Below are 27,086 nucleotides of genomic sequence, written 5' to 3' on the forward strand. Positions count from 1 at the left end.
GACTATTCTAATAATATGTCTGATTATTGCACTTGATGTGACTAGTCTGAGAATATATGTGACTTGGGTGACAATATGGGTAATTACTCTGTCTATGACATTGCACTTGATGTGACTGTCTGACAATAAATCTGAATTATGTGACAGTATGTCATTATTCTGACTTGGTGTGACAATATGTGTGATTATTCTTACAATCTGTGTAATTATTCTGACAATATGTGTGATTATTCTGACTTCTGTGACAGTATGTCATTATTCTGACTTGGTGTGACAATATGTGTGAATATTCTGACCTAGTGTGACAATATGTGTGATTATTCTAACAATATGTGTTGTAATGACAGGTAGTAGTTGAAGATGTGGAAATTAATGGTGATCCAGAAGTAGATGTAGCTGTAGGGATACTGGCCGCAATACAGTACACACCTACTACTGATCTGGAAGTGGGGTTTAGCCCTAGTGGTCCACCGAAGTACGTGCTAAGTACACCCGAGGGAGGGCCGTTGGACCACCAAGGTTCATTCAACATTGAAGACATTGAAAGATTTCTCAAAGGAGATACTGGGGTGTTCGATGGCTCGAAGAAGTCTGCACAGGAGGTTCAGGGAACGGAGACTAACTTCGATGGTTTTAAGAAGTCTGCCTTGGATGGTCAACATATTGTGTTGGAGCTTTTTCAAACCAGCCAGCAGCCCCAAGGTGGATGTTCCTCCGACCATCAAGTACATATAAACTCCTTGATCTTTACTTAACCAAACAATTAATCTTGTATTCGTTTAATCGAAGGTTAAACTACTTATTTTGTTGACTTGCAGATGCCATGCTCCAAAGAAGCTGACACGACCTCCATCAATGAAGTAGGGGTGGCCTCCACTGAAGTACATGTGGATGAGGTTCAACATTTGGTAAAAGGAGGGGACTACATTGGCTACTCTTCTAAAGAGGAACTTTTAACGCCACATGAGAAGTTAACCAAAGCTCAACAACAAATACTCAGAAGGAAGACAGAGAGAAGCAGAAAGCGAAGGCAGCTGGCTCCAGCTTTGTTGGAAGCCTCTTACGTAAGAACTTGGAGGCCGAAGTGTATAAGGAGGTATTTTGAACCTCTTTATCACTTTGTGATGAACAACACGGTAGCTTCACCAAGGTTCACACAAGATGAGTGAGTGTTAATACAAGTTACACGATAACATATATTATTATATTTATAAAGTTTTGTATAACTTGGACTTTGGTATAACTTGGGTACTTGTTTTGTTACAGGTCTGAACACATATTCATCAAATGCGGAGGAGACTATGTTAAGCTGGGTTTCTGTGGAAAAATAGTCCATTATAATGGCATGGTTGTTGATCAGGTTAGGTTCGATAAAATTTCATCTTTATACGTATCAAACGTAATTGAATTTAATATTAATTTAATACACACATAATACTTTTTGCAGTATGTTAGGGTATGTGCAAGACTATATGAAAAGGTCTGGGAGAAACAATTTGCTAATCAAAGTCGGAGATTCATGCTAGCTTGACCCTACGTTTGCGGTAACGGAACAACCTTTTTTAAACTCACAACTTTTTGTTACATTGCTTCACTATGAGTATCTGTATGTATTTAACTGAGACTACTATGGTATGTAGATACTGATCCAACACACAAGAGGTATAGAGATTCAGATGAAGAGGATAACTTGGACATACACTGGGCATATTAAAGGCACTCCTTTGAACAGAATACATGTGGTAAAATTAGAATGCCTATTCAAACATGTTATGTACAATACATGTTAGTTGGATTTGGTTCATTAAAAACTTAATTATTAATTTTTGGTTTGATATTTGGTTGAAAATAGGTTTTTGTTCTAGTCCTTCGAACTTCCCACTAGTATTGTGTTGCATTTTCTCTAAATAGGGAAGAGATGGTGGTCATGGATTCATTGGATACAACAACAACATTAGATGTCAACAGACATGAGCTGACCAAGCTTATAACCCGGTGTGAATGATTTATGTGTAGGACTCGTTATGAATAAAATTTGATGAATCTGACGTATGGATTTGGCATTCACCCGATTGTTTGACAATTGGAGAGAGTACGCCTTTACAAATTAGCCCCGACGAGTTCTACCGATGCCTTGTCAACAAGATATGTAAGTTCGGCATGGCTTAATTGTAAACTCAATTATGGTTCTACTTAATTGTGTACTCAGTTGTTAGTTTATGTCGTAGCAGCCATAGATGTGGAATACATATGTTGATGGCGATTAAGAGGAATGCGCAGAATTTTGTGACCGAGATGGGAGAGGTAAAATTATATTGCTTCCTTAGTTGACATGTTCACATATTACTTGTGAATTTTTGGAATCCAAATAAAATTCTGATTCAATGAAAACAGGTTACTGATATGGCACTTAAGAGAGCATGGCTGTTATGTGAAGACGTCATGTCAGAATTCAACAAAGCCAGACCATATGTACAAGACTTGATTAAGGACTTATGCGTATAATTTAGGAAAGATGGAAAAACTTCAGTGTACTTATCTATGAACACTTACATTTTAGACATATGTAGTAGATAGAATTGTATTTATTTTATGACTCCTATTTTGGATATAATTTTGGATATCCATGTATGACTAATATTTTGGATATAATTTTAGATTTCCATGTATGACTAATATTTTGGATGACTCCTATTTTGGATATAATTTTGGATGTAGTGTTGGATATCCATAAAAGATCTGAAATATGTTACAAGTGCAGGTAGGAAATTGTATGACAGGCTTATTAATAACAAAATTGTTAGTTAATAAAGAAGTTACTAGTTGCATGAAATTAGGAATCAACATTGACTAACAAATGACAATATTGTTAAGTAAAAGACAATTAGTAACTAATTAATGATAGAGATATAACAACCAAAGATAGAAAAGGCAGAATACAATCACCCCTAAAAGTCAACAACCAAGGACAATCAAATTTATTGAAATTCAAATTGAATGTCAAATCCTAGTAAAAATTCGTATGCCAATAATTATGATATGATAATTAAATGCCAAGGATAGTCCATGTCATCAATATAAACGTCATAGAAAACCCCAATCAGAAGCAACCAAAACAAATCCAAAAGGAACCAATCGTCCATGTCATTAATCCAAATATCTCAAAATAGACCAATTATATCAAGTACTAATTAAATAACAATCGTCCACGTCATCAATCCAGACCTCACAAGATAGACCAATCACATACACTCCTGACATACAGGAGCCAATTACCTTTCGATGGGACAACTCCTAAGTGGTGGGACAACTCAACAAATCGTTTATTGTCATTGGATATTTATAATACCACTAATAGGTGAGATTATGCATAATCAAATATTTGAATGGTTTGACATTAATAGTAGACTTCAGACAACAAAATTTCTACAATGACAGTAAAATAATCTTACAATGACAGTAATGTACATGCTAATTGACAACAATTTATTCAATTATAAACATAACCTCTACAATTAGAATATCTACTAGAATTGTTATAACTTGTAAAAGAAATTGTTGAATGGTTTGTTAATCAATTAGGTTTGGTAATTGGATTTGACCATTTCAAATTATATGGTTTAGATCAACTACATTTGAATCGTTTATAAGAGAAGAAAATTAGGAATTGAGAATTGAACTTAAGCTGATTGCTGATTGGAGCTGAACTAAAGTAATGTAAGCTGAAAAGAAGAGACCCTTAATCCACCATGAATCCTTTGAAGAGGCCCGTAATCCTTATACGGCCCCTATATCAAAGTTGTATATCGAAGTTGAATTAATGACAACCCTAATTAAATCTAATCCTATTAACAATCCGAATTGAAAGTCAAATCTAATTAACAGTCCGAATTCAAAGTGTAATCCTATTAACAATCTGAATTCAAATTAAAATCCCTATTAACAATCCGAATTCAAAGTCAAATCCCGATTAACAATTCGGATTCAAAATCTAATCCCGATTAACAATCCGAATTCAAAGTTAAATCCCGATTAACAATCCGAATTCAAAGTCTAATCCTATTAACAATCCAAATTGAAATTCAAAGCCTATTAACAATCCTAATTGAAAGTCTAATCCCAATTAACAATCCGAAAAGAAAGTCAAATCCCAATTAACAATCCGAAAAGAAAGTCAAATCCAATTAAAGATCCAATAGTCCATGTCATCAATCCAACCGTCCCGCAATACCCCAGTGCTCCCCCAATCACAAACATCCAATAAATATGATAAAGGAACCAATTGTCCATGTCATCAATCCAAACCTTCCAAAATAGACCAATCACAATTATTGGACGAAATAATGAACCAATCACCTTTATTCTTGATCAGCTACATAGATTCAGTTGATAAAGCTTCAAATACTAGGTAGTGGGACAATTCAGCAAATTAAGAGACATGGCAAGATTATAAGACAACTAATTCCTAAGAAAATGCATAATCAAATATTTAAAAGGTTTGACATTAACAGTAGACTTCATAAAACAAAATATATATTATGACAGTAAAGTAACCAAACAATGACAGTAATTTACATACAATTGACAACCTTTATTCAATTATGAAATAACTGTTACAAATATATATACTAGAATTTGCTAACAACTTATAATTGAATTGTTATATGGACTTTACTTTTAATTAATATTCTAATAGGATTGTTAAATGGTTTGTTAATCAATTAGGATTGGTAATTGGATTTGACATAAGGAAATTAGGAATGAAGAACTAAACTAAAAGCTGATTGGACCAGAACTAAACTGAACTTAAGCTGAAGAGAAGAGACCCTTAATCCTAATTGAATCCTTTGAAGGCCCCTTAATCCAAATTAAATCCTTTGTAATTCAAATGTCGATTAACAATCCTTAACAATCCTAATTATAGTTAAACACTATTAACAATGTAATTGAAACTCAAATTGAATTCTTTGAAATTCAATTTAAACACTATTAACATTCCTCATTGTAGTCAAACAATGTGTAATTGAAAGTTAAATCTTAATTACAATCCTTATTGGAATTGAACTCAATTACCTATCCTAATATGATGTGAAATTCATTTAACAACCTTAAATGAGACTCAACTTATCCTGATTATAGTTAAAAACTATTCTTTCATTAATGAAAATATGATAAATAAATGCCAACAATACTTTATGTTCATGATGTCAATATCAGCAATAAGAAATAAAGGTACGACATTAACAACAAATTCAATGACAATACAGTTCTACCCCGTTCAAATACCCCAAAACACAATACCCTAAACCCCAAATCCTCTGTTAACCCTAAACCCTAAATCCTATATCTCAAACCCCATTGCATTATGACAGTGTATATGTCAAAATTACAATGTATATTTTAATATGACAACATAAATAAATTAGATAACTATGTCGACAATAACATATTGCTTTATGACAGTGTATATGTAAACATGACAATACATGATAAATGTCATGTTATCATAAATGTCATGTCATCATCAGACAAATCCTCTGTTAACCCTAAACCCCAAACTCATTGCAATATGACAGTGTATATGTCAATATGACAACATATATGTAAATTTAACAATATAAAATAAATTAGATAACTATGTCTACCCTTTATCCCTATATCCCGAACCTTGTAACTTCTACTGGCTTATACTGTAAGTGTCTTTGTAGTAATTGTCATTATGTAAGCTATAATGTAAAAATGTGGTTAAGGTTTTTACACTAATTCCCAAAATACTCACATTTGTAATTTTAAATTATTACTTTGGGCGGAAACATATAAATGTTGGCCAAAATTGGACTTGAGCATGTAGTAATTGTTAGTCCATATTCTCTCCTTCACTTTGACATTGTCATTGTTTATGTATGATTGCAAATATTTCCTTAGTGTCCTTCAACCTGTAATATTGTCATATTTTTAAGAAATATTGCAATTGTGACCTTCAAAAAATGGCCTGGGCAATGTCCTTACTAAACAACAATGAATTAAAACAGTATTTAACAATCATAGGTACAAATTCTAACTGATTACAACCATCATTAACATTACAATGACTACAACCAAAGATAAACTTAGAGTTCCCATGTTCAGCAAATACACATTACTAATTGTGGTTTTCCAAGTTCAGCCCCACTGCACACCATTTCTCTGTATGAACTTGTCTTCTACAGACATGATGTCTTCGTTATTTGAATAATTTCTTTCGACAAACTCATCATGAACAACTAACTGGTCCTCAGCTACAGGTTGTTGCAAAGAAGCCTACAACACTTAAGGAAAGCCTTAGACAAATGTATCTGTAACAATTTGGACAACATATAAAAAGGTAGCTTACCAAATACATTTCACCCCTCCTTAAGTAGGATTCATTGCCAATAGTGTCTTCACTAACCTGGTCAAATAAAGTGTACAGTTAAGTAATTGTAATTGACATATTTAATAGCTATAGGTTTTGAATTATAGAATTATTAAGTACTCTGGATACCTGTATACAACTATTTTCGCTCTTTTGTTTGTCAATTGCCTTTTGTTTCGCTCTTTCTTGACGAACCTTTTTTTTGTTCATATTTTTTCTTACACAACTTCTTCTGTTTTGTCACCTCCTCAAATGTTGTCATAAATCTAGTACAACGAATTGTACCTGCACCCCTCTTGCTAGGAGGATCCTTAATTGACCCAACAACATCTTGATGTCCAAGTTGATGAACCTGTTCCCCGCCGGGAACAACAACAATATCTTGACGTCCAAGTTGCTGAACCTGTTCCCCGCCGGGAATAAAAACACCTTAAACCCCACTCTTACCAACTGATGATGGAGTTTCAAATGTTAAAACCCTCCTATTCACACTAGGAGAAGTGGATTTAAACCCCGTTTCCCCAACACTACTCATAGGAAGGGCAGGAGTAGTTTTCTCCTTCACTTTCATCTCTAGTTCTTTGAGACCCTCAATTACCAATCATTGTTTCATCATTGTCACTTGCTAGATTTGAAATAGGTTCAAAGACAACCATCATCTTGTCATAGCGAACTAAGTCAGCAGTTTTTGTTGGATCATGAAACGCAACTTTCACCCTAGTATGCTTTCGAAAAATATCTTTACGCTACCTATCCAATATATACATACTAGGCACATCAAAAATTTGTTGCATCTCTAACACCTTGATGCAATGTCTACATAAAATCCCACTACATTCAAATAACTTGCATTCACATTCAACACTTTTGTTTTCACTAAAAAATAGAACACGGTAAGTACGAAACTTGCCAATCGGCTTTTCTTTCTTATCAAACTCACTCCAAACATAAACTCTGTCAACAATCAAGTGTTAAAAGTAACCTTCTGATATCTCTCTCATGTTGCTGCCATTGCAGTACATCATCCGTTTATACTCCCTTTGGACTTCCATAAACTTTGCATCTGTGTATAAATTCCTGAAGATCTCCTCAATCCTAAAATCAGTGACTAATCCACGAAGTTAAACAATCGAATTAGCATCTGCCAACCTTTCCAATTGTATACGTTGTTCATTGCAGCAACATACTTCTCCGCAAAATCACAGAGTCCTGTGCTTTTATAAAAAAAATCATCAAAAAAATTGTGAATGCTTTCGGACCTTTGGGTCGTCCTCATTCCAGCCCAAAATAAATGTTTCATCGCAGCTGGAATCCACATTTCTCTCTCTGAATACAAACCAGCTAGCCAAAGGTTTCTCTCAAGTTTATACTTCACAATAAACTCCTTCCACCTCAATTCAAACTCCTCTAAAAATAAACTATCATAGATAACATTTTTCAACTCATCCTTGAACTCATGACACCCTAGACACTTGCCTAGTTTGCTTCCAAATTTCTCTGTGATGTGCCACAAACACCACCTATGCCTTGTTTGTGGCATCACTGCTTTCAAAGCTTTGCGCATAGCAGGATCTTGATCTGTCAAGATAGCAACTTGAGGTTTACCACCAATAGCATCTAGTCAAATGTTGAACAACCACCTGTTGACATATATACTATAAATAAATAAAATGCAAAATCTTGTCATATATACATATATAACATATGAAAAAAATATATATAGAATCATATAAAGAATTACAGAATCATATAAAGAATTTTCCAAATTTCATTATCAAACCAACAAATTTAGTGTCATTCTCTCTATTTCGAATAATTTAATAACAAACTTAGTGTCATTTGGCTTCAGTGTAATTATTACTTATCCTAAACAAGCAGCTAAATGGTTAGATAGGATAAAAATATTGACATGGTTACCTCATTTCTTAATTTAAAGAATGGTTCAATTAGTTCAGAGATAAAGAGACCAAGAAACAGGCTAATCAAGATCAACATAATCTAAACTTAATACAAACTCGACTCAATTTTAGTCAGGCTAAAACTTAGTTGAGCTAAATATTACAAGTATACTGAATAACCAAAATTAAAGCATAACAAAATAATACATACATAAAAGTTTCAGTGTCCTCGTGGGATATGAGAGCGCATCCAAGTAATATTGTTTGCCCATGGTGGTTTACTCCAACAATATTTGCAATGGGCAAGTCGTACTTATTCATCAAAAAAGTCATATCAAAACACACTAAATCACCGAAATCCTCATTTGCAGCTCTGCTACACACATCAACCCAAAACACATCTTGCAATACCCCATTGACATCCAACTGATGTATGTGGTAGAAGTTCTTATTGTTCTTTTGCATCATTAGGAAATAATTCATCATAGCATTGATGTCCCTATCCTTCAATTTTAGCTTCTTCTCCCTTAACATCAAATTATTCACATCCTTCTTAGTAAAGGGCATATTCTCAACCCCATTCCTCTCACTAGCCAACCACTTGTGCATAGTAGCAGCGGGGAGCCCCACATCATCTCCAAAATGCAGTTTATGTTTCACATACCGCATCTTTTCCAACTCCTCCAACCTATATTTTGTCACTAGCATTGATTTTGAAGGTGATACTTGATGGGGTTTATGCTTCAACTCCACTCTTACTATCTCCCACTTACCATGGTCCTTTAAACTAGCATACATTCCGGCTTCGCAACCACATTTTTTCGACTTCTTTGTTGCAACCAGCTCCCCTTCCAACTCCTTAGGTAATCTTTTTCCACCAATCCTCCTTCGAGTGTCTGGAAAACCTGCACACTCACATTTCCATGTAACAGCTCGTTTAACCTTGCGACCATCTTTCAGAGTCTTGTATGCAATTTGGCCAAGAACCACACCAAACCCTTCCTGCTTGCCAAAAGCATTATAGTACATATCAATTTCTTCCCATGTATCAAATATCATACCCACTTCAGGAGGGTCTATTTTAATTATGTTCATATTCACCATATAACCTTCATCACCTCCATCACTATCCATCCCCACTCCAACTTTATATGGACATAATTCACCAATATCACCAGCCCCTTCCCCTTCCTCAAAGTTTATCAAATCCATTACACCACCTTCCTCACTATGAGACAATGATACACAAATATCTTCTGCAACCTCTGAACTTAACATCACTACCTTAACCTTAAATAATTTTTTTCCATAAAGTAAACAACATGTATGTTAAACATTAAATCTTTAACAATTAATCTATCACATTTAATTTGTAATAACTTATCTATCACATTTTATCTGTAACAATTAATGTATCTCATGCATCATAACAACCCATGTATGTTTTTAAAGTCCTCCTACAATAAGAATTTACAACTTTAATTGCATTTGTATGTATTATATTGTACAATTAATGCCAATTAGCTATAATTTTAGCTTACCAATATTGTCAATTGTTATGAATAATATTGTCACTGGTGACACTTAGCTAGCTAAACAAATAAATATTACAGATCCAAAATAGCAATTGTAAATGTCATTACTAAACCCCAATTCCAAATATGCACCAATTGAAGAATCAAATGTAATCCCAACAATAGAGTTAGTGAACATACCTAATTTTTGCCAATTTTCTTCTAGCCTCAATTACTCTCAATCAGTCGTCATTGCTCCACCAATTTTCTTAAATCTGCTCACAATTGACGCCCTTTTACCACAATTATCCTTAGAGCTTCATCTTTATTCCCAAAAACCCTTTGTTATTCAAACAAGAAATTAGGAGACAACAACATAGGGGGCTGAAGAAGATCGGGATTGAGCGAGAAAGAAGATGGGGAATGAAGGGGTGACGCTTGGCCAAGCTCGGGAATGAAGATGGGGTACCTCAGCTCAACAAGATGGAGAATGAAGAACCCTAAATTCCACATCTATGTCTCTGGATGACTAAAATCAACCTCATTTGCATAATAACGGACCAATTGTTGTAACGGTCTTGGAAAGCGCGCTAACGATGTATAAGTTTGGGGCACACAAATTCAAACGTACAAAATACACACCAATACAAGATAGGGGCCCACGCTTAGCATTTAATATTGATAAAATTGGTGTGCTGGTCCAGCACTTTGCTGGGCTAAGCGTCCCCCCAGTTAACACAAGCAATCTCCAATGACCAATCTTATTTTGCATGAATTCTCGTGAAAAAGGGAATTGAGTGAGTGCAAGCTAGGTACCTAGATGATGTTGTGACAGTTGTGGCTATATCAGGAGGGACCTTGTAGTTTTAGAAGGTATTGCTTTGAAAGTTGAGTTGACCATGTAAGCTTCAACTAACCGTTGTTGATGCTTTTATACCACTAGGATTTGCGATTTTGTGGATAAAGAATTAAAGAGGGGATTATATCCCCCATCCCTTCTTTCATCTCACCTCCCTTAAAAAATACTTCCTCAGTTTTTAAATACTTGCTCCACTTTTCTTTTTTGGCCGTTTTTAAATATTTGCTCAATTTCCTTATTTCAAAAGCTTTTATAATATTTAATTAATTTCTCTCACCTAGTAGACCCACCATAACTCATATTTAATTAATTTCATATTCTCTCTCCTCCCATTCTCTCCACTACCTTTTGCTTTTTACAATTTTTTATTCTTCTACCTACCCTACTACCTCCATATTTTATTACTTTCTCCAATTTCTCCTAAAACTCCGCGCATGAAGAAATGGAGCAAGTATTTAAAAACAGAGGGAGTATTATATTTTATGCTTTTCTGATCTTTTTATCCTTATTCCTTCTCTTTTATCCTTCCTAATAGGAGTAAGTATTACCCACTACCAGGTGTAGGTAATACTACCCAATACCACAATATATTTTTTATTTTTTTTTCTTTTCCCTTTTTTTTTTCCTTTTCCTCTTCATCTTCTTCCTCCCTTAAACCCTTTCCCCACCTCCATGGATAGCTCCCATTGCCGGCCAAACCTCCGCCCACCACACCTTCACCTCCAACAGCAAGAAACCCCACCCCACTAGCTACTACCTTGGTCGAAAATCCAAAAACACGCAACTATCTCCGTTAAAAATCACCAGAAACCACCCAAAAAAACATAACCCAAAAACGAGAGACACAAAAATGGCTCTAGCCATTAAAATCGGTGAGTTCTATGCTGGAAATCGTTGAGTTCGGTCGAAATTGACGACGATACTTGTTTGTTGGTGCTCAGTTATTATTAATTTCTATACTGTTACTATTGGTTTGTGTACTGTTATTCTTGGTTTGTGTACTGTTATTCTTGGTTTGTATACTGTTATTCTTAATCTGTATACTGTTCTTAAGAGAAGAGAGACTACATTTTTACAACATGGATAAATATTACGTGAAATTACATTTTTGTCCCTGATATGGGTCCAACGAGCCCATACTTGATAGTGGTCTATCACTACTCTCCTAATAGCCCTAAACAAACACTCCTACTCCGTATATAACAAACAAGACTGGGTTTATAACAAAGAATACCTCAAGATATTCCAATCTTTATTTCATCTCTATTTTGATTTCCAAAGCTGCTCCCTCGTACTCCTGATTAAACCACAAAACTTTCCCAATCTTATCTATATTATTATTAAAACTCCAAGACAAGGAGTGTCATTTTGCCATTTGTTCTTTCTTTTTTGTTATTTCGCCACGTCACTTTAAATTTTTGCCACGTCACTTTTGCTATTGTGGTTAAATATGCTTGATTTAGTTTACACCTTAGAATAATGATCAATTGAAATATTGATTTCAACTTAAAAGAAAGAGAAGATGTTACTTGCAAATCAATAGACTAGCCATTATTAGTAATTAGTTTTGTCATAATTGAATAATTAAAATGTTTTTAAATTGCTTTGACCCATTTAATTTGTAATATATGTAACTAATATGTATTCAATATATTTATCCCTATAAATTAACTATCCAAGGAAATGATACACTAAACATTTTAAACCTCTTGGAGAAACATTTTATTACTGGGTCAGTATTGTGTTAGGTGAGTATATGTTTACTCTACCTTACATGGCATGCAATGGATATATTTTGCATACTTAACTCATATTTTTTACACATTTAATAAATCACCCTAAATTAATTATGGCCTGATGATGGTGTAATATGTAGGATTTGCTATAAGTAGCATTTTGGTTTGATGATTGTGTAATATGTAGGATTTGCTATATATTAATACGAGATTCCATTGGTTGATTTTCTTTATATATAATTCACTCAAAAGTTACTGCGTGTAATTTTTTTTATTATTCACTATTTATGCTCAGGGGTTGAATATTGGTTTGATGATTCATTTGTGCATCCAATTTGAAAATGATATTACATCTTTTTTTAAAAAAAAACGATATAATCATATAATGCATGTAATTATTTGTCATGTAATTGAATATGAAGAAGAGAAACAAGCCCGGGGCATTGCCCGGGTCACTAACTAGTTACCTCTATTATACGCGTACTATGCACTTTACTATCAAGTATCGAAGATCTTGACAGCTCTAGAGTACTATTTACTTCAACTTCCAAATTTCATATACTGGCTCACAGAATCTCCTTAGTATTCTGAACTCTCACATTTTTATTTTTCTTAATTAAAGTCAAAGTAGTAGAAAATCAAATCAAATCAAATCAAATCAAATCCACCCAATAATTCACAACTTTCTACATCAAAATCAAACCAAATCCCCAAATCAATCAAACCCTAATCTCTGAATGCCACTCAATTTCGAGCAAGATGACGACTCCATGCGATTCTCAATTCTCTCTCCTCTTCACCTTCATCTCTCGTCGACTCTATAAATCGTCTGAATCATCTGTTTCTTGCAATCAAATGTTGTGGGATTATGCAGTTCGAGAGATCAATTTCTTGCTTTGGCTTTCTTTTGTTGGAATTTCTGCCATTTTGCTAAGAAAATTGTTTGTTCTCTTCAAAATTTGGTCTTATGGTAGTCGTATTCCTGGTCCTCCTTCACCTTCCTTTTATGGTCATTCCGTGCTCTTTGCTGGCGCCAATTCTCATCAGGATCTCACTGGTAATTTTTTGTTTTTTTTTTTGGAATTTTTGATTTTTTTTGGTGTTTTGAGCTGATTTTGTCGAGTGTTTTGGGCTGATTATGTTGAGTATTTTGAGCTGATTATGTTGAGCATTTTGAGCTGATTTTGTTGAATATTTGGACTTGGGTGTCAGATATGAGGTAGTGTTGATCAGCTTGTGATTGATTCAGTGATGTTTAAAATTGAAGTTATGTTGAATTTGGTTGATGTTAATGTGTGATGGCGTAAGTATAGTAATTTTATTATTTTGATGATTTGTTTAGTGTTTTGAGCTGAATCTGTTGAAGTATTCGATTTGGTTGTATTGGATAATGAGGTGGTGTTGTTGATTAGCTTGTCGATTAATTTATTGTTGCTCAAAATTGAAGTTATGTCAATCTTTGGTATTTTAGGTATTTTTGAACCGTGGCATATAAGATGAAACACAAATATGTTTTGGTTTTCATTTTGGATGAAAGTTATCTGGTTTTTATTGGACATCAATAGGGTTTCAATTAATGTTGACGCTGCTTGTTTCACTGATTTTGGAATCTTCTAAAGGGTGTGTTAGTGGGTATTCTGCCTGTTATTTTGTATATATTTCTTCTGTGTACCTGTGTTGAACCATCAATGGCCAACTAACTATATTTGAATGAACTCAATCATGACAAGTTTATTAAAAACAGAGCTGTATGTCAAAGTGCAGACTATTTTTGAGGCTATATCAAAGTAACATGAGTGACTTACCAAAGTTAGGCTCAAGTTTGTTGACATGCAATCATGAAAAATAAAAATTTATTGTACAGGGTGCTGTCATACCTCACCAGTCTTTGAAATATGGTGCGGTTGATTCTTTATTTTTTACCTTTCAAACACATGGCTCTATAATGTTAGAAAATGAACTTACTAAGTGAAATAGGCTTACTTTAGTATTCCAACACTGAGCACCTAATTAATTGTGTTGTCACTAAATTTTATTTAATATTTGAATACTTTCATTTGTGCTACAAGTCTTACAACACAATTAGTGATAGTTGCCATTACAAATTATTGCTTGTATCAGGTAAAGATTAAATCATATGCTATCCATTCCTATAAGATTGTCCCATTTCTATTTTTACTCATGAGGACCACAACTTTACTCTCACGTACAAACATTTTGCCCCACCACTTTTGTCTCTTATAAACTCACACTCAAACAAAATTTAACAAAGTAAAAAATAGCTTGTGGGCAAATAATTGAGGACAGAGGAAGTAGCATTGTTGCGCATTACTCAAGCATAAGAAGCTTTGATGTCCTTTTTATGTCCTTTCGTGGTCTAATTTTTCAATATTATTTCAGATCTCTTGGATAAGTCACATAAGAAGTATGGATCAATCATAAAGCTGTGGCTAAGTCCTACTCAGCTTCTAGTGTCTGTAAAAGACCCCTTGGTTATAAATGAATTGCTGTTGAAGGCTGCCGATAAATTGCCTTTGATAGGGAGGGTGTACCGTTTGGCCTTTGGACAGTCAAGTTTCTTTGTCTCTTCATTTGAAAAGGTATGCTGTCATCTATGTAGAAATACAAATTACAAAATGTACGTACAATGTTAGTGATGTAATCTTAAAATTGCAAGTTTGCAATGGCATACTTTGAAAAAAAGTTTTCCTTTGCTTCTCTTTATTTATCTGTTTGGTTCCTTGGGTGTGGCGAGCTTCTTCCTTTTCTAATGCTACTTTTGTATTCTTTTTGTTAATTCAATCCATGATTGAAATTTTCTATTTAATCCACGTGTCTTTATAGTGGTCAAGTACTGGAGTTCAAGCTGAAAAGCAGCAATTCAGAATTGAACATCAGGAGATCCAAAGAAAATTAAATTTATGTCTGACATATAAGTGTCAATTTTAAAAAATATACTTTTGAACATTTGTTTGTTTCACTTGTGGCCTAAAATTCAGCACACGCCCCATTTTACTTGTCAATCTTTGGAAACTAAAAATTAAGGAACCATAATTTAATGCTTTGTCACCCACTAACTCAATGCAGTCAATAAAAAAGTACTCAGAATATAATGGTTTGGTAAATTAAAAAACAAATTAAATGTTGTGAAAATGCACTCTAATCATTGCAAGTTCAATTTTGTATCATCTATTTGCCTAAACAATATTGTTACCATATATATATTGGTTGGAAAAAAGAACGCATTATTTGACTTGTCACAATGACAAGTAATTGGGAATATGGGACTGCCTAAAATGGATGATATAATGGAACGGAATGAGTACCTCATTGTCCTCATATATATACATATATTCCAGAGTAACGATGAGGTAATTACTAATTAGGTGCTGGAAACCTCCTTTTGAGTGATAGGAGTGTAACACTATTACCTGTCTTCCTTTATTGAGAAGTGAAGCAGCTGCTATTCAAGAAGCCCTCTTACTCTCATGCTCCTTTACTTTCCTGTTTCCATCTCAGATATTTCTCTGCAAATTTTAATCACATCAGGCCTCACTAACAAAGTACTTTCATTCTTTCTATGGAATCTAGCATTTGTCCTTTCAATTATTCAATTATCAATTGTCAATTATAAAATAACTTTAACTGACATTTCTCTTACTTTCTTCTCGAGCCTGTGCTACTCAATTTTAGATATAACGATTTGTTACATCAAATCCTTTTTTTTTTGTTTAATTATATTGAATACTATCTGCATTAATCAATATGACCTTGCCTAATTTAGCAATTAATTTAATTGGCAGGTCAAAAGAAGAAGGGAGACTTTGGCAGTAGAATTGAATGGGAAATTGCTCGAGAAAGCAAATGCAATGACTGATAGAGCTTTAGATTCTGTAATGGAAAGAATATGTGTCACCATGGACAAGGGAGCCCTTGATTGTGAACTTTTCTCCCAGCACATGGCTTTCTCCATACTAGGAGCCACATTTTTTGGGGATGCTTTTTTTGCATGGTCCAAAGCCAATGCTTATGAGGAGCTTCTTATAAGGATTGCAAAAGATGCTTGCTTTTGGGCATCATATAATGTTCCACCATTCTGGAAACAAGGCTACTGGAAGTATCAACATTTGTGCACAAAGCTGAAAGCCTTGACTCAAGATATTGTTCAGCAGTGCCAGATGAACTACAAGCTGTTATGTCAACCCAACTGCCACAGCAATCCTAAAATGAAAGATGAGGAAGCTGCATCTGGTATAACTTTTTCAAGTGGTGTGGCAAAGCTTGCGAGTTCAAGCTCACAAGAGCCCTGTTGTCATCAGAATCAACGGGAAGAACCAAATGGAAATGTCATAGGAATGATGTTTCATGGGTGCCTTACTACTGCTGGTTTGATCGGTAATGTCCTGGCCAGACTTTCAATGCATCCTCAGATACAGGAAAAGGTAAAATTGTTGATTTTCCATTCCTTTAAATCAAACTATTCACTTGCAGCTCACATTCACTTACTTGAATGATTTGTCTTCATGCACTGATTATTGGACTAGTTGGATACGCATTATTGATTGAGATGAAATGATTACTTCATATGTTTGACGCTTATACTTAGCATGCTTTTTGACCATGCATATCTATAATTACGTAACAATTTGATTTATAAAAAGTTAATATTTTGAAAGTACACGGTACAATACTTCTAACATCACACATGATAATGTTTGTTATTACTTAAGAGAGAAAGTATGTGGTAAAAGTTAATGATCATTAACTTGAAAATTCAAATGGAACATTAATTTGAGATAGAGGGAGTGTTACGTGATCTATACTCACTGTTTTTCACATACTCAGGCCAATTTAGAGCATATGTGTTTGTGGTTAGAAGTACCACTTTTCCATGCTTGTACATTTTCTCAAGGGTTTAATCCCCATTTCCTCCTCTTGCCTGTCTCCTTGCTTGGAAATATATCTAAATTAGTTTCACTCTACAAGATGCTTGTTTTGTCCCTTATTTATAGCATTTCAGCAATTCAACTTCATTTTTGTTTTGCATATTTACCTAATTTAGTGGAGAGTTTAACAAGCCAATGTTGAAATTCATGAATCAGATTCACTTGAGCCGTCTTTGTTCAAGATTTTGTCATGTATTGTGTCCCAACTTGGTGCTTTGGGCACACATATGTTAACCGTTTAGGATTGAAGCCTTTGATGGACAGTAAACTGTTAGAATCTAGATTATCCTGATGGATATGATGTAGATTCTTTTCTAGGAGTTGTTATTCTTATTATCTTGTTGGCTTATATTTGATTTGGATTGAGTAAAGAAAAAGTGAAAAACAATCCTGAAAGATTCACCTCAGTTGAACTATGGACTATGGCAATTGCAGAACAAAAGAAGGGTTTCTCTTGGGAATTAATTTGCATCTAATCATATATTATATGCATCTTGTGGACAGGTAGCTCTCTCTTTGTATATCACTTCTTTTAAAACTATTTCCTTATCCACTAAAAGAATACCTGCAACATCCACTGAGCTGAATGAACTAGAGTTGATTGGTACATAAGTTAATGCAGATAATTAAAATGAGGGAACATTTGGGTGACTGGAAGAGGGTTCATAGATGGTTTTGTTAGCAGATGACTAAGTAAGGAAGATAATTACTTCTCAATATTGGACCTATTGGTGGATACATAGTTGCTAAACTCGGTTTCGCACTTGTTGCATGTTGTAAGCCCTATAAAGTACATATTCATTATCATTACTCATTCCTATTGCGTGTATGTTCTGGGCTTACCCTGTTGTATAAGCTTGCTATATAAGTGTTTCATAGCACAATGAGGGAATTTAACTTGCTTTGTTCAAATATTTACCTGGCGTTAGACAGATGAGCGCACATCTAATTTTGGTCTGTTGATCCTATTACAGATCTATCTAGAGGTAACTACCATTAGAAAACGGTATGATAAGCTTAAGAAGCAAGATGTCAGTGAAATGCACCTCTTATTGGCTACCTTGTATGAATCGGCTCGCCTCCTCCCTGCAGGACCTTTGCTGCAGAGATGCTCCCTGGGACAAGGTATGGGTCTCTGACCAAATTTTGGTGTATTTAAACTGGATATATGTTGTGCTGAGGAGAATTAGCTATAAAGTTGGCAGTGTTAAACTCATATTCACACTAAATCTCCATTAACACACTTATCATGTATAGAATTGTTTGGCCTGCACTCATAAAACAATGTGTATGATTAGACGAGTTGCTTTAAGTTACAATGATCATTGTCATACGCTGAAACTAATTTGTACATTGATAACAATTAGAAGCCTTATTTTACCTATCCATCCCCCCCCCCCCCCCCCCCCCCCCCCTCTCTCTCCCCACAAAAAATAATGCTACAGGACAATCATCTTATTCATGAAAATAAGTAATTTGAGATATTGTGAATCCTTTGATTAAATTTCAGATTGTTAATAAAAAATTAGTAGAGGGATAAGGACACCCATCTGGGGTGCCTTTTTTTTTTTTTTTTTTTTTTTCCTTGTATCCTATGTGGAAGGTTGTCATATCCTATGTTTCTTGGACTCAGCTAAAATGCCTAGAAGTTCCAGACATGGCTATTTTATGAAACTTATGCATAATTTTAGTTCGATATGAAGTTTCAAAGTATCGTACTCATTTAATTTGTGAGATGATTACTTGAGGTATAATGAAGAGTTATTACATGCCAGCTTTAACCACTAATGGTCTTAACCAGTTTATCTTAGCATTTTATTATTTATGAAAAAGTTATTTGGCTTTATTCTAGGGCTATGTGTGCTCATGTATTGGAAAATTATGGCAATGATATATATTGTCTTTGTGCAGTTAGTCATCTGTCATTAACTCTTTATTTTATTATTGTTTCCTTTATCATTTAAATATTTAATATAGCCTGTTCTCTGAGGTGGCTGGTAACTTGGGGTATCGGAATTTTATTTTTTTTTGAGAGGGTTGGGGGTGGGAAGTTGGAATCACTGTAATTTTTTTTGCTTATTATGGTACTGTAGCATTAGATGAAAGCCTTTTGTGTATGGTTGATTATTGCTCTTCTGTACTCCACTGTGTACATACTGAAATTCTTTGCCTTGTTCCAGACTTGGATCTTAAAAATGGCTTGCACATTCCTGCCGGAGCTCTGCTTGTTGCACCAATACAATTGGTTCAGATGGATGAAAACAATTGGGGAAGGGATGCTGCACAGTTCAATCCATACCGTTTTTTGTCTAAGTCTGAAAAGGGATCTGAACTTAGCAGAAGCTCTGAAACTACAGGTTTTTTTTCCTTATCTTTGTTACCGATTCTTGCTTTCTAAGGTGGACTTTTATAATTGTATACTGTATATTCTTAAAAATATCCTTAAAAAATGTTTGTTATTATTGTATACAGTATATCAAAAGAAAAAGAGTTGCAGACGTAGAAGGGTGTAAAAAATTAGAGATTTTAAAAGATATACTATACAAAATTCAGTATAACTGCTCATCTTATTATTCTTTTTCTTCTTTTTTTACAAGTATATTGATTTACTGCTATTGGTGTAGATGCTGCTGAAGTGCCTCCGGATTTGGGAGATGGGTCATACATCCTAAGCAATCCATATAAGAATGCTGCATTTCTTCCATTTGGTTCTGGGCTACGTGGATGTGTTGGCCAGAGGTTTGCCATTTTAGGAATTGCATCAATATTTGCGTCACTGCTTGAACAGTATGAGGTTTGTTTTCTTACTGATAATATAGGTGTATCATATTATTCATATCAGATACACTACTGTTTTTTTTTTTGTTGAAACTTCATGCATTGAAATCTGCATTTTATTTAAATAATTCACCTTGTGCCTCATTCTGTTATATATTTTAAAAAAGGGGATTGCAAAAGTTGGGGATCATGTGTGACGTATAAGAACTAGATGGTAAGTGGACAAGGCATTGTGAGCAGTTGTAATGGTAGACAATACTCACAGTAGGTTTTAGGCCTTTAAGGGTTTTTAGGTAACATCTAGGCTCTCTTTGGTTTGGGAAAAGACAATTCCAATGAAAAATGGTTTTTCATGGAAAACATAAGGAAAACCATAATTGCAAATTAGTTTTATTTTGTTCATAACCTTACAGAAATTGTTATAGAGATATTGAAAATTAGAGTGGATAGGTGAGGATGATGAGAGGGAAAAAAAAAGGAGGTAGGAGGGAGGAAAATGTGGCATGACTGGCATCACTTCTTTTGTAAAGGAAAATGTTTGTCATCATTGAGAGTGTAATTTCCATCATTGAGAACTTTCAAAATATTTCTTATTTGTCATTTTCATCTTGATAGTATGGTCCTTATCATTGAAATCATTTTTTTTTTCCATAATGAATATGTAGAGTTTTATGCTTCCCTTTGAACAATTTTAATTATCAATATGTTTAATGTTCTCTTAGTGAAGGTTATAAAAAGTTGATGTCTTGAAAGTTATTTCGAGACGAATCAAAAAAGATCTCACATGACTATGTTTTCCTTGTAGATGAATCATAACAGGTCAAAGGGGAATGTATTAATTAATACTATTAAAGTAATGATGCAATATTAATGGAACGGAGGAAATACTTTTAAGTTTAGCTGTTCAATGTATTGAGTTTATGAATGTTTGTGTTGCTTTGTATGGGTGACTGTAATTTGAAGAAAATATGATAAAAGTATGCCGTATTTTTTTTTTTGACGAGAAGTATGCCATATCTTGAAACAAAGTAAATTACTAACAGCAAGTTCATTAGAGTTTTATGTATGCTTAATAATGTTACGTTGATGTATGATGGTTTATTTTTTGTTAGGATTAGTGCTATGAGCCTATGAAATTACTAGGTTTTAAAATTAGAAATTTTCTGTTATTAGGAAAAACATGTATCAGTAGAAGAATTTTATGTGTTAAAAGTAGAGGAACATCTTGGAGTAAGAATGTTGTATATTGCTGCATCGAGGGAAATTATTATGTATGAGGTGTATCACCTAAGCATTGTCCAGCTTCTTAAGAGCTTGAGATTGTTGAGAATTATATGTGAAATTTTTTTGGTCGTGCAGTTATGGTATTTCTTCTTTATTTGTGAATTTGTTCTGTGGTAGTGACAGAGTGTTGTCATGAAGTGTGGCACTGTGGCACAATCATGTACTAGTATTGTGAAAGTATATAATTGTAACTACACAACTCCCTTTCTGAATGGCCCCAGTCCCCAGATATCATTAAACGATTTAAACCTAACCACCACCCCCCCCCCCCCCCCCCCCCCCAAGAAAAAAAAAAAGAATCGTACCTCTGCCAGCACATCCTCTCCTTATCCTTGCTGAACCATGTTAAAGTGCAGTGCTGGTTAATTTTTTTTTTTTTTTTTTTTTTTTTTTTTTTTTTTTTTTTTTTTTAAAATATCAATTGTTGCTTCCTCTTGTATTGTCAAAGATGTGATTTCTTGCTTAACTTCTATCATAGACAATTTTATCCTCTGCTAAATTTTTGTAGAATCATTACGTTTAATGAAATTGTTAAAAATTTCAAACCACCCATATGCTTAAATTCTTATCTAAAAAAAAATTGATTATCTGGCATTATGTTTAATATCTTCAAGAAATGTATTGTATAAAATTTTTACTTGTCAAATGGCACATGGGTCTAATCTCTTGTATATGTTACGGATTGTGCAGGTAAAACTCGTACCTGGACCTTATATAGAGCCGAGGCCTCTAATGACCAATTGTGTACTTCAGCTTGGTCCGAGTCCAAAGATAGTTTTTGTCAGACGTGATGCATGATTGTACCTCTGTTGTGCAGCTGTCTGTTCAAATTTTACACTAGTTTGTTGTCCTTTTTTCTGTATTGACATGATAAAAAGGAAGACATCTCTGTTTTCCAAGGTTGATTTGGGAGATGACTTTTCCTGCTCGCTCAGCTATCAGAGGAGAGATGCTACATGAGTACAATATGGCTGCTCGTGTTTTTTTTCTTCCTGTATTTTTCATTGGCCTGAAGTGCTGGTATGGGTGCCGCAATTTTATACTGGTTTTGAAGCACTCTGGCCTATTACTGCAGCGAGCTCTGTGATTTTCCTCCCTACCTTTGGTTTTGTAAAGAGATTGTGTCTTTGTTTCTTTCTTTTTCTCCGTAAGGAGTTATGTTGTAATTTTCTGTATTCCTGATGTAAAAAAGCAGCATAACTTTGGTCACAATTTGTATCAGTTTGTTAATGTTACGTCGCAATATTGCAATTCTACCTGCCATCAGTAGAAACTTGGCTACTTGTAGCATATATGTTGGTCTCAAGCAGTCTGTGAATTGCTATATTTTTCTTTGATGTTTATGTTTCCGTCTATGTGACTTGAATTATTGTTTTATACTCCGCAAGATGTAAACTACTATGGAGAACGGTGAAAAATATTTCAGGTATTGCGTTACAAATACAATAACTGATTTTATCTTGATATGAAGAGGTCTCATAGTCTTATGAGGTGTAATCTTCAATTGAATTGAGCTAGTATATACTACCAGATTGGCAGATTCATATTGTTTTCGAAACAAAATTGATCTATCATGGATTGAATATTTGACAAATTGAATGAGTAATAGAAGATTGATTTCTCATGACATTAGGCATCATTAGACCCATAGAGTTAGAGTTTTCCTCAAAGTCAATTCCCACGGGATTAACAATAAAACATAAACACTAAATTTATCGAGACCTTGTTTAGTTCATCTCTTTTGGTATAATTAGTTAAATTCAATTAAGTTTCGATTAAATAAAATATACTCTGATCATAGTCATTTTAAATCATAAATAGAAATTTTTAAACACTTTTTGCACGATGAATCTTTCATTGTACATTCAAATAGTAGCACTCCAAGTTTAACATTAAAGAATTTGACAATGCCATTTCCAATCAAATCGTGCATGTTTGTTTGGTATTCCTTGGCATGACAGACAAAACTAACATGTAAAAATGGGGAGATATAAATTAATTAAGAAAATATAAAAACCCTATAATTATATGTTTACATGTAATATTATTTCTGCTTTTGAACGTGGGGTGTACCATTATCATAAGGAATTTGACCCTAGAAAATGGTCTACCACTTTCTTCCATGTCCAAAATTGTTTTGTCAAATGTCAAACATACCTTAACGTATCCTTCGCCAATCAACAATGTGCTATTACATTCCCACTTTCTTCCCAACACTTAGCCTTCTTATAATAATTGTCATTGTCTTTCTCTTGAAAATCTCTATTTTTCCCTCTCAAACATCAAATTTATTTCATGGATTCTATATACCAACTTTGCTTCTCTATTCTATTTTTAATCATCTCTTATCAAATCTTTAAAAAGCTTACCATTAGACTACCACCGGGGCCATGCCCGAGGCCTATTGTTGGTAACTTCTATGACATTAAGCTACATAAGTTTGAATGCTTTAATAGATGGGCCCAACATTATGGACCCATCTTTTCTGTTTGGTTTGGCTCGACTTTGAATGTGGTTATATCAAATTCAGAGTTGGCTAGGGAGGTTTTTAAGGAGAATGATCAACAATTAGCCGATAGGTGTAGGAGTAGATCTATTGCCAAGTTTAGCCAGAATGGTAAAGGGCTTTTATGGGCAGATTATGAGCCTCATTATGTTAAAGTGAAAAATATATGTGTGGTGGAGCTTTTTTCTCCTAAAAGGCTTGAGGCTCTTAGACCTATTAGAGAAGATGAGGTCACAGCCATGGTTGAATCCATTTTCAAGGATTGCACTAATCCTGGTAGGTTTATTTTACCCTAGCTAATAAGTTTTCTATTTTTCTCTACTTAAACATCCATGCAAATATATTATGCACACATACATTATACTCAAACCAGTTCATAAAATGGTTACACTTTACTTTTTGAGGTCAAAGTTCATAGTGTTTGATCGAATGTTCCCACTCATACAAACATCAATATATTATCACGTGTGGTCTTGTTTAATTAATTAATTAATTGGTTTCAAATCTTTCAATGTACATATTGTGAATGCCAAATTGTAATGATTATTTTATTAATCAAAGATATCAATATTAAAGGTGTGAATTGAATACTAATATGCAAGTTAGCATAACCTTTATGGTATTTTGCAGAATGAAGCCATCTAATTATAATGGCTCATTAAGTGACATCACAAAACCCCTATTAAAGTGATAGGAAAATGTGGGAATATAATGGTGAATGCATGATTAAACATGTAATCATCTTATGTACTCCTCCAAGGAAAACATTGTGGAACAATTATAGACATAAATTTGGGTAATTTGGATCGATTTAGTTTAACTTAATCAAATTTTGGATTGGAAAATGGACTCAAATACTCCAAAAACCAAATTAATTTGCATTAGATTGGATCTAGATCGAGTTAATTGGGTAGGTCATGTCTACCACCAACTTTGAAATTAGAAATTAATAAAAATGTAGCTTTATCATTGTTAAAATATGACATGGAATATAATACGGAGTATTGCAATACATCTTGCTAGCTAGTATAATAATAAGGTTTTCAAACTTAGGTATAACATGATTTAAATAGTATAATGTTTTACATTGATCACTAGATTTATTTAGAAAATGTTTGGTTGACCCTGAAAGTTACTAATCCCTTTAAGAGAAAAGAGAAGAGAATGACGAATAACCATGATTTAATTATTCTTGTAATTATAGTGGGTAATCACTGTGTGAGAGTCGCTATCTCTTAGCATATGTATCTTTAATTTGGTTGTTTTTGACGCATGTCAAATTAAATAATGTCCATAGTGTTGGTAAAGTGTGTCACTAATTTAAAGCGACTACATGATCCTAATGCAACATATTGCAATGCTTTGACGTAGTAAACAGGGGCAAAAGCTTGGTAGTAAAGAAATATTTAGAGGCAGCAACATTCAACAACATAACAAGGCTAGTATTTGGGAAGAGGTTTGAAGATGTAGATGGTGTTATGAGTGAGCAAGGATTGGAAATCAAGGCCACATTGGCTAATAGACTCAAGCTTATCGAGTCGGAGTCTAAGGCCGTATGGGAGCACATTCGATGGCTTCGGTGGTTGTTCCCCTTAGATAGGAAGGCATTTGCTAAGCATGTAGCTCGGAGAGATGCACTTACCTTGCAAATCATGGAAGAGCATAGTCTTGCCCACCAAAAGAGCGGCGAAACGGCCAAGCAAAGCTTTATTGATGCCTTAGTCACCTTGCAAGAGAAATATGATCTTAGTGATGATACCATCACTAGCATCCTTTGGGTAAGTTCAATGTTACTACCTTTTCATTTGAGCTTGCTATATTACATTCTCAATTTTTTAATCTTTAACAAGATCCAATTAGGTCAGAAAATTGTTCGTTGAACATCTACTTGCGCCCACATGTAAATTGTCCTACATTTAAATTTAAGAGAAGAAACTATAGGTGTATAAGCTAAAGAAGTTATTTAAACTATCAAGAATTGGTTTTAGTGTGAAACTTTTTAGGTTTATAAGTGGATTAAACTCTCTTCCTCTTCAATGGGATGCCCAAACCCGAATAAGACAGAATCACACGTTGTTGATCAATGTTATGTATTTTTAATTGATTATTGCTTCTTAGGAATGTATATAACATTTTCCTTAATAATTATGCAGGACATGGTAATTATGGGCATGGATACTATTGCTACATCCGTAGAATGGGCCATGGCAGAGTTAATCAAAGATTCGAGACTCCAAAAGAAAGCCCAAATTGAGATGGATCAAGTGATTGGATCAGACAGAATCATAACAGAATGGGATTTCTCAAATTTACCATACTTGAGATGCATAGCTAAAGAAGCACTAAGGCTACACCCTCCAACTCCCTTCCTCCTTCCTCATAAAGCTAGCTCCCAAGTTAAGCTAGGAGGCTATGACATCCCTAAAGACTCAAATGTCCATGTTAACATCTCAGCTATTGCTCGTGATCCGATGGTTTGGAAGAACCCGTTAGAGTTTCGCCCCGAAAGGTTCATGGAAGAGGATGTAGACATGAAAGGCCATGATTATAGACTCTTACCATTTGGTGCAGGAAGAAGGGTATGCCCTGGAGCTCAATATGGTTTGAATTTGGTTACATCTATGTTGGGTCATTTGCTTCACCATTATAATTGGACTCCAGCTGATGGACTAATGCCTGAGGACATTGATATGGAAGAGAGCATGGAATTAGTGGCACAAATGAGAACCTCATTACAAGCTATTGTTGCCCCAAGATTGCCTGACCATTTGTATAAAAGAGTTGCTGTAGACTTGTAACTTAGTATTTATACATTTTTGAAATGTCCATTTTTACCCCTAAGTTTCACTTCAATAGAACAAATACAAGTACTTTATAATTAATGTATAAGTAACTTAATCTTGTTTATAAATTTTCTATTCCAAATATATTAGGAAGTGCATTAGATTACTTTTCCTACTACCTTTAACAATTGAAATAAGTCAGCTAACGACTAGAATAACGTTTCAGGTTTTTTTTTTAACAATAGTAATGTTTTAAGTTGTTACTTGTCATATCAAGCAAGTGTAGTGATCAATTCACACTTGACGTGATGTGATGTGGTTAGATGTTTCTTTTAACATGTTGACAAAGAAGAATGATAAAATCATAATAATGTGAATGAAAAATAAG

General features: G+C 34.1%; 2 protein-coding genes across 2 annotated transcripts; both read left to right on the forward strand.

The window, feature by feature from the left end:
- The first annotated feature begins 12,948 nt into the window (after positions 1-12,948).
- Positions 12,949-22,918, forward strand: LOC145584690 (uncharacterized). The gene is made up of 7 exons (XM_081641498.1): positions 12,949-13,458; positions 14,802-15,001; positions 16,205-16,843; positions 18,322-18,472; positions 19,528-19,704; positions 19,972-20,141; positions 22,100-22,918. Exons 1-7 carry the CDS (start codon positions 13,161-13,163, stop codon positions 22,205-22,207), a joined length of 1,743 nt encoding a protein of 580 aa, XP_081497624.1. The 5' UTR covers positions 12,949-13,160; the 3' UTR covers positions 22,208-22,918.
- LOC145583758 (cytochrome P450 98A2-like) lies at positions 22,323-26,747 on the forward strand. Its single transcript, XM_081640738.1, has 6 exons — positions 22,323-22,429; positions 22,605-22,718; positions 23,414-23,493; positions 23,754-24,191; positions 25,287-25,693; positions 26,069-26,747. The coding sequence occupies exons 1-6, from the start codon at positions 22,323-22,325 to the stop codon at positions 26,711-26,713; spliced, it is 1,791 nt and encodes a 596-aa protein (XP_081496864.1). The 3' UTR covers positions 26,714-26,747.
- The last annotated feature ends 339 nt before the right edge of the window (positions 26,748-27,086 follow it).

The sequence above is a fragment of the Chenopodium album genome, chromosome 16 (assembly GCF_948465745.1).
Source record: "Chenopodium album chromosome 16, dcCheAlbu1.1, whole genome shotgun sequence".
NCBI classification, from domain to species: domain Eukaryota; kingdom Viridiplantae; phylum Streptophyta; class Magnoliopsida; order Caryophyllales; family Amaranthaceae; genus Chenopodium; species Chenopodium album.

Excerpts from the sequence above, each read along its gene's own strand:
- LOC145584690 (XM_081641498.1), top strand. The coding sequence starts at position 13,161 with ATGACGACTCCATGCGATTCTCAATTCTCTCTCCTCTTCACCTTCATC. Across the intron at positions 13,459-14,801 it reads TTCTCATCAGGATCTCACTG|ATCTCTTGGATAAGTCACAT; the intron begins GTAATTTTTTGT and ends ATATTATTTCAG. Across the intron at positions 18,473-19,527 it reads GAGATGCTCCCTGGGACAAG|ACTTGGATCTTAAAAATGGC; the intron begins GTATGGGTCTCT and ends GCCTTGTTCCAG.
- LOC145583758 (XM_081640738.1), top strand. The coding sequence starts at position 22,323 with ATGACTTTTCCTGCTCGCTCAGCTATCAGAGGAGAGATGCTACATGAG. Across the intron at positions 22,430-22,604 it reads TTCATTGGCCTGAAGTGCTG|CATAACTTTGGTCACAATTT; the intron begins GTATGGGTGCCG and ends GTAAAAAAGCAG. Across the intron at positions 25,694-26,068 it reads CCATCACTAGCATCCTTTGG|GACATGGTAATTATGGGCAT; the intron begins GTAAGTTCAATG and ends ATAATTATGCAG.